The sequence below is a fragment of the Haliotis cracherodii genome, unplaced genomic scaffold, assembly GCF_022045235.1.
Source record: "Haliotis cracherodii isolate W230 unplaced genomic scaffold, xgHalCrac1.p SCAF_16, whole genome shotgun sequence".
Classification (NCBI taxonomy): domain Eukaryota; kingdom Metazoa; phylum Mollusca; class Gastropoda; order Lepetellida; family Haliotidae; genus Haliotis; species Haliotis cracherodii.
Window position 1 is genome coordinate 25,862,567 of NW_027266271.1, and position 8,217 is coordinate 25,870,783.

At 38.7% G+C, this 8,217-nt stretch overlaps 1 protein-coding gene across 6 annotated transcripts; it reads left to right on the top strand.

The window, feature by feature from the left end:
- The first annotated feature begins 157 nt into the window (after nucleotides 1–157).
- LOC139464006 (heterogeneous nuclear ribonucleoprotein A1-like) lies at nucleotides 158–5,590 on the top strand. Of its 6 annotated transcripts, XR_011653084.1 has the most exons (11): nucleotides 158–260; nucleotides 773–1,092; nucleotides 1,196–1,316; nucleotides 1,598–1,805; nucleotides 1,958–2,062; nucleotides 2,322–2,402; nucleotides 2,534–2,773; nucleotides 2,910–3,006; nucleotides 4,722–4,784; nucleotides 5,150–5,209; nucleotides 5,506–5,590. XR_011653084.1 is itself a non-coding variant. In XM_071245506.1 (9 exons), the coding sequence occupies exons 1-8, from the start codon at nucleotides 249–251 to the stop codon at nucleotides 2,978–2,980; spliced, it is 1,158 nt and encodes a 385-aa protein (XP_071101607.1). In that variant the 5' UTR covers nucleotides 158–248; the 3' UTR covers nucleotides 2,981–3,006; nucleotides 3,231–3,710. The 6 variants fall into 6 exon arrangements, 5 of the variants coding, with proteins under 5 accessions (XP_071101607.1, XP_071101608.1, XP_071101609.1 ...); XM_071245506.1 differs by lacking the exons at nucleotides 4,722–4,784; nucleotides 5,150–5,209; nucleotides 5,506–5,590 and adding an exon at nucleotides 3,231–3,710; XM_071245507.1 differs by lacking the exons at nucleotides 4,722–4,784; nucleotides 5,150–5,209; nucleotides 5,506–5,590 and adding an exon at nucleotides 3,231–3,710 and having other exon boundaries at nucleotides 2,922–3,006.
- The last annotated feature ends 2,627 nt before the right edge of the window (nucleotides 5,591–8,217 follow it).

Sequence of the window (8,217 nt, forward strand, 5' to 3'; positions counted from 1 at the left end):
CCGAAAATAAATTATAGTTTATTCTCATAAATATCCAAATTGTGTCATATAAGGAATAAGTAAAGTATGTTATTTCACCGGGATGAACTTGGGAAAAAAAAGACAATTTATGCTGATTCTAGATGACATCATCCATCACGTGACTGTACCTCTGCCATTTCAAACCGGGCACGTGTAGGAAGCAGTAACAGCGCTTCTCTGATCAGAAAAATCTCTTAAGTTTATTCCGTAACTAACTTCTTAGGACAATGTCGGGTGGCGTGAGTATATTTACATTCTAGTGATTACTTTGGTTAATATTTCGTACCTTTTACACGCGTATTTCAGCGTTATTTTGCATTTTTCAACCGAGGCCGCTCGCCGGGTCTTTGTTCTTGGAAGAGACGAGCAAAATGGCTTCGCATCATGACCTACTTTAGATAGATATTGAGCTCTTGTTTAAAAGTTACTGCTTCGCCATTCTTAATTTATTGTGCATTTATTTAGTACTGTTTCGTGTTCTATTGCCATTGATGGCTTACGTTATTTCGAGATTCATTTGCAATTGAGAGATTGTGTAAACACGTGATCCTTCTAGAACAAAGGGCGCATGTGCGAGTTGCCGCGGTAGTTACTAGACTACCATGTTGTAGTCTGGCTTTTTCCGGTTTCGCCATTTCATTGAAAAGACTCGACAAAGACAATAATTATTGCCTTGTCGCACTAAGTTATACAAGATCGATGTTGCCACATTTTGTAACCATGCTTGTTATGTTCTGTGGTCTCTTTGTAGTTTGGTGGCGGTAGAGGTCGGGGAGGAGGAAGAGGCCGCGGTGGCGGCGGCTATGGAGGAGGAGGGTTTGGTGGCGGCGGCTACGGTGGCGGTGGCGGCGGCTATGGAGGAGGTGGCGGCGGCTATGGAGGAGGTGGCGGAGGTCGTGGTGGGAGGAGAAATCCCCGCGAGCACCCAACTGACCCCGAAGATGAACAGTTCAGAAAGCTTTTCATCGGTGGTCTCAGCTACGAGACAACAGACGAAAGCTTGAAAACACATTTTGAACAATGGGGCGATGTTGTCGACTGTGTTGTAATGAAGGACCCAAATACAAAACGGTAAGCATCAATCCAAATTTAAGAGATTTTTGGTAATTGTTCAAAGACAATACCTCGTGTATTACCTTTTTTGCAAGTCATTGATGCATGTTTTTGCTTACAGATCAAGAGGCTTCGGCTTCATCACATACAAGGCAGCTGCTGAAATTGATGCTGCTCAGGCCAACAGACCCCATGTTATTGACAGTCGAGAGGTGGAAACAAAGCGTGCCATGCCCAGAGAGGTATACCATCATTGTTTTAGTGCAATTTCTTTTTTGTTTTAAGATCTAAATATTTACTCAGGAATCAACCCATTTGAGCTTTGGTTACTTAAATTTTTCAATTGCTTTTTGATGGGTTTTTGTGTGTAATTTTGCATTTTATCATATTTGATTTTGTGAGCTAATGTCAATAGTGATGTTTTCATTAGTCCCTGTAAAAGACGATTGTAATGTCATGGATATAATAATCTCTAATGTGTTTCTCTATATAATTTGATTTTTGGCGAATTCTTTTTCATTAGGATGGAGGTGGTTCATCTCAGCAGTCGGTCAAGAAGATGTTTGTGGGTGGAATCAAAGAAGAGTTCACAGAAGAAATGTTGAAAGATGTCTTCTCAGAGTTTGGTGAAGTCACTTCAGTTGATTTCATCATGGACAAGGCCACAGGCAAACCCAAGGGCTTCTGTTTCATTTCCTATGATGACCATGACTGTGTTGACAAAGCTGTCTGTAAGTAATAAATATATAACTAATCTTGATGTTTAAAGCTTGTTGATTAAAATGTTTTATTACAATAGATCAGCATTCGTGTTAATTGTCTAATTCAATATACCTTCATGTGAACTCAAGTAATGATGTTGAAAATAACTTTATTTTCCCAGTGAAAAAGTACCATGAAGTAAATGGCCGCCAGGTTGAGGTAAAGAAAGCAACATCCCGAGATAACCAGGGAGGTGCCCGCGGAGGTGGTCGGGGTGGCCGTGGAGGTAATTTAGATTGTAGATTGCCTTACGATTTATGGTTCATAATGAAAGCATCTGTTTAATAAGGCTGTAAGTTTGGATTGCAAGAGTTGTTTGCAAATGCCGGAATGTTACTTAATTCCAGGAAAAGCACGCCCATTTGCTCAGTATGTTAGTTACATCTCATGCTAGGTATGCTACTGGCTCAAAGGATATCTTTGACACAAGTCGATTCCTTAGCATAAGTGCGTTTAACATTATCCCTGACATGGTTTATTTGCAGGTCGTGGGGGTTACCAACAGGGTGGCAGTTACGGTGGAGGCGGAGGCTATGGCGACAGCTATGGAAATGGCTACAACCAAGGTATTGGTTCTTACACCAGAAATGTACAGCTGCTTTTCCTGGAAAATAGGATGGAATGATAGGATGAAATAAGTTGAATGTAATTTGGTTACTTCTTGAAATACTCATGAATAATATTCATCCCGTTTTAGGTGGTGGATATGGTGGTGGTTACAGTCAGCAGAGTGGCGGCTATGGAGGAGGCTATGGCAATGACAACTGGAACCAGGGCGGCTACAGTGACTACAGCAGTGGAGGTGGCTATGGAGGCAACCAGGGAGGAAATGGATGGGGAGACAACTCAAGCTTTGGCTCCAACTATGGATCGTCGTATGGAGGTGGCGTCATGAAAGGTGGAAACTATTCACAAAGAGGATCGGGACCATATGGGGGTTAGTTTAGTTTGACCTTAAGTCAGTGTAAAATGCATGGTTTGAAAAAAAAGAAAAGAACTTTGCATTAATTGGGCTCTTATTGTTGTTGTGTTATTTTGACCTTGTTTTAAGTGTAGAAATGATGGCATATTAGATGGTGTTTCAGGCTCTTACGGGAGTGGAGGAGGGACTGGTGGCTATGGCGGTGGCTACAACAGACGCTGAACAGTATTTAGGCAACATAGTTTTCTGTAAGTACTCTGTAAAATATCAATCCTATGATGTAGAGTAAATGACATCCTCAAAATAGAATCAAATCAAAAGTTACTCAAAGTTACTTAACAAGTAGCTATTCTCAAAGATCAATCTAAATAAGACTGTCTATGGTGTTTAATCACTTGTTATACAATTACCATGAATGTATGCTTTGCTATGTCCTAATAACTAGGTATTTTGTTCTCTTAAATATATATAGGTAGGCTCAGTGAGTGAAAATATCACAAGAAATGCAGACAGGCAGATATCGAGTATCCATAGCTACCAGTTACCTTAGCAACCAGTCTACAAAGTGAACTAGATGCCCTTATCAGGGCATTAGGGTGACAGGTAGCCTTGAATGAACCTGAATAAGTGCTCTGGGCTCTTAAATAGACTTCAATGGACTCATACCCATCTACATAGATAATCTAAGAAGATATATAGAAGGAAGGAGTTGGAGTCTAGCTGATATTAACCTACGACTGCAGGTTATTGGATATATTCTCCCCATCGAGTCCACAGGAAACTACCTACCTACCAAGCTCTTGTACATAGATGTCGTCTTCAAAGATCCTGTTATGTTTTAATTCATTTCATGTCACGCTGACGTTGTCATATTTTATATTCTGTCCGTGTCGTATTGTCACATCATTGTATGTTTGGTATCATCATGAGAATAAATTTGTATAGAAATGTGCCACTAAGTCTCATTTTCCTAAGTTGCCAATTTCCAACTTTTTGACAACTTTGCCATGAAGTTCCATTATGTTGGAAGATTTGTTCTTTGTGTTGATTGGTAGGGCAAATATTTGGAGTAAATGCTTGATGTCTAAAATTAGAAATCTGGACAAGCAAACCTGTAGACAAGTAAAAAGTCTTATCTTGGTGCAAAAGAGAATGTATTGACATTTATTAAGCTAAATTAATTTCACCAGTTAGAAATTGTTACCGAGTTGCTTGCTTTTTTACTTAGCACATTTTAGAAATACAATATTTTTAATTTAGAATTTCTGAATTTGAAATTATCACATTGTTAATACATACTCTAGACATTATGAATTCCAAGATAGGAAATTATAATGTATGATAAGACTTTGCTGATAATGGCTCTTTGAGCTATAGGATTGATCATGGTATAGTACTGAATAGGATGAAAATATATCCATCAATTGGACCTGAATTTCCCTTACTGAACGTGATGTATTGTCATCTTAGGACCTGTGAAGCCAAATAAGATTGACCTCAATATTTTCATAAAGGCTAGTTTTCCCTATCGTATGCTTTCATGATCACTCCTGATGTCTTCAGATGCTAGTCAGTATTTGGAATTTTTAACAGAAATCTGTAACTGCCCGTAAACCTTTGCATGCCATGCAAGACATGTATGTTGAATATTGGAATAGTTTGTGAAAAGAACATGCTGAATGTGGTGTTAGTCCATTTAATAGTACAGGTCCCGAGTACGATGTCCCTAGTAATCCTTGTAGGTGGAGGTAAGTTGAAAGTTACTGCTCAACATTCTTCAATACTACTACATACTAAAGCTGACAAACTAGAAACCTATATGGTAGTAAGGATCATATCTAACATAGTCCCATGGGTAGTGAATATTTCAAAGATCTCTTCAAGTAAAAGTAGCAGCACCTATTCATGCCGAACTAGGAAGATTGTGATACAATTTATTGATCTATTTTTAATTTTTGTACAGGTTCACAATGGACCAAGAATAAGTGGCTCCTGAGTCTTAATCCATGCCAGTCCTGATCTCAAGGTAGTGTACATTCTTGTTAGGTTAAACATTTTGAAATGTTATAAATCAGTAAATTTGTGGTAAAGATGTGCTGAAATACATCAACAGCAGATTTGTTGATATTCAGGGATGAGAATCTTCCGGATCCGCATATTTTAACTGACCTCAAATCTGATGGCTTCCCCATAAACATTTCAAAGCAGAGGGACCACTCTTCATTGCAAGGATGTTTCAGCTGCAAAAGAAAATATCCATTCTCGTACCTGGATATAATCCTTGGTTTCTCGGGACATGAAATCATTGTCTATTCAGTCACTTGATGAAATCATGCTCATCTGTTTAAACCCAGAAGATGTGTTCATGTACCAACAATTTATTATTTTCAGGTTTAGAAAAGGACTGCTCAATAAGAAAGGGACTGCGTTGGAGACAAAATAATGTCTATGGTAAGTTAAGACCTGAAGATTTTGTGTATTTAATGAGTTCAAATGTATCCACTGAATATCTACTTAGGTCATGTCTTAAAAGTATTTATGCAAGTTCATTTGTTTTCAAACTCGTGTGCAAGTTCATGCTTGACCAAGCTGTTTAGTAAGAATGGTACTCGACGTGAGAATCATGGAGAAATGTCCCTATCAAAAGTGGAGTATTATGTTAAAATTATTTGAAAGACGAGTATTTTTGAGAAATAAGACCTTGAACATCCATCTGCCTCTCCTTTATTATGCTGATTTTCTTTCAGTTTCAAATGGCAAGACAACAATGTACTTCCCAGGACACGAGGAACTTTCCAATTGTGTAAATTTGATGAATAAACACAATTTTTAGAAAAAAAATAGTTCTGTTGACATTTAAAGGAGAATAGTCAATGTCGGAAGGTCGTCTGAAAACGCCTGACGAGTCGCCTGTCTGCCAGGGCACAAGTTTGCTCGCATTGGACCATCTTTGTGAATGAAAGTTTTTTTATAGATGGGTGTATGTTAGCTGATACACTGGATATGCCTGTACTGCTGGTCACGGTACCCGTAGACCAGTCTTTATTTAGACATGGCTGGAATAATGCCGACTACAACGTACGCAACGACCAGAATGTTTAAAAAAAAAATACCACTTGCAAGCGGAATATACTCCTGAGCCTATGCTAAATGGATTGGGTGGTCAGGATTTGACACTTTGTTGCATGTTATTGTGTACCAAATGTATGGATGGTCCCAAGAACTCGGCACAGGGGATCGTCTTGTATTTACATACTGTCTTTCTGTTGGAATATTTCCGAGGGAGGCGTAGAACTCTACAAGTGGATAGAAAGGCATGTGTAATACACAAACTGTTGTGTGTAATGTCCATTAAAATGCACCACTCATTTGACCTTTCTTTCATGCATTTGAATATTGTTTCAAACCACTCAACACATACAGACAATATCTTTACTGGTGCGAAGATGTTTAAAGAGCACATCCGAGAGGGAACAATTCACTTTTACTATCAAAGAAATCTAGGGTGCTCTGGGCATCTTGGGACTGGAGCCCCAGTTATTTATTGCTCCCACTAAATGGGTATTGACATGCCATTTGGTGATCATGTAATCCCTTTCAGAATTTTAACTGGTCGGCAAATAGTTAAAGATTGAGCCTCTCCAGGAAATGTGACTTCGGAAGAAACGGGGAAACGTTTTTGATCTGAATATTTAATACAAAAACATGTTTCCTCCTTTTTCTCCCCCCATCCAGAGAACCTATCGAGCATCACGAATATAAGTTCCATGAAATCACTTGTAAACAAACAGGAAGGCGAAAATGAAAGGGGAGAAAAATACACTTGATACTCCAGTTGGTATAATATTCCGATTTTGACAACACTATTCCTTTTTGGATTGTTCGATACGAACAGTAAACGTGAGTGCAATTACGAAGAACCTTCGTCATGCATGTCCTGACCAACCAGCCATTGGCGTAAGGAGATGCGACATGCAGTTAATTCTTCCGTAAGATGTGCGGGGCTGAAGTGAATTGCACACATTTCCACGGTAGTCGGTATTCTCATTATTCTCAACTCGGTGTTCCGCCGTTAGATTTGTCGAAGACACTACACAAATATCATGTCTATTGAACATGATATTTTATTGGCGTTTCAAGAAGTCTGTACTCATCATCGCAGTCACAAGATCATTAATCATTCGTGTGTTGTCTTTCCCCTCTCTCTCTCTTCTCTCCCTCCCCCCCCCCCCCCCCCCCCCCATATTTCGTTTTCGGGAACAACTCAAAAACCATTTAATATCTTCCCAAAAAACTTGGAAGATCTACAACCAGATCCTGAAGTTGTGCCATTTGTTATTTGCAGATTTTTTGTTTATTTATTGTTAATTTGACAATTTGTACTTACATCTCCATAAGGGGTGGATTTCGTTTCGGGGCTTAACTAATGAACAATAAATGGCAGATATATGTACAGGTCCTGAAGTGATTTTTCTCGATTTCCATGGAAACCATGTAGACTCGGTCCCAATTCGTAAGAGGCGACTAACGGGATCGGGTGGCCAGGCTCGCTAACTTGGTTGAGGCATGTCATCTATCCCAATTGCGTGGATCGATGCTCGTGATATCAATCACTAGATTGTCTGGTCCAGACTCGATTATTTACAGACCGCCGTCATATGCTGGAATATTGCTGAGTGCGGCGTAAAACAACAAACCAACCAATGGGGGCGGGGATGGGTTCCTTATGCGGAGCACAGCAATCATTAATGGATTCCCATTTATCTAGCTGCAAGTTAGGAACATACAGTTTGGTCACGTTATCTATAAATATTGAGAATTATCTTGCATATTGTCAAAACAAAGGCCTTAGGTCACTTTTCTCAAAACTTCGTTTAAGTAATCACAAACTAAAAATTGAAAAAATTGTATATATACAAAAACACCAACCCCATTTGAACGTCTCTGTGAAACATGTGATGTCTCAGAAGATGAACAACATTACGCACTGTCTTACATAATAAAACCAAGAATGAGAATCACAAATAATCCCTAATCATGATAAAGAATTTGGTACACTTTGTTAAAAGGAGCAGATTCTTAATAAGTTTACCAACAACTTCCAGACATATCAACAATTACAAACAAATTCCTTGTACATGTATGTACAACATTACCATAGTTTTGCTCAATTCTCATATTGTTTCCATATCATTATAATACACTTGTTTTTTTAAATAAAATTGTTATAATGTACCTCCTTTGAATGTTGAATGTTTTTGTGTTTTTTAATTGTCGTTTATTGTGCATGTATTTTGTAGTTTGTGATTGTGTAATATTGCCATTGTTTCTTCGTGGAATGTTCCGCAATACATATCTCATCTAAAACATCTTTGTTGTATAATAGTTTCTTACAGTTATTTTACGGGGGCATTATTGGCCCAGTCGCCGAAGGCGCTGCAATTCGCTATGCAGAGTTG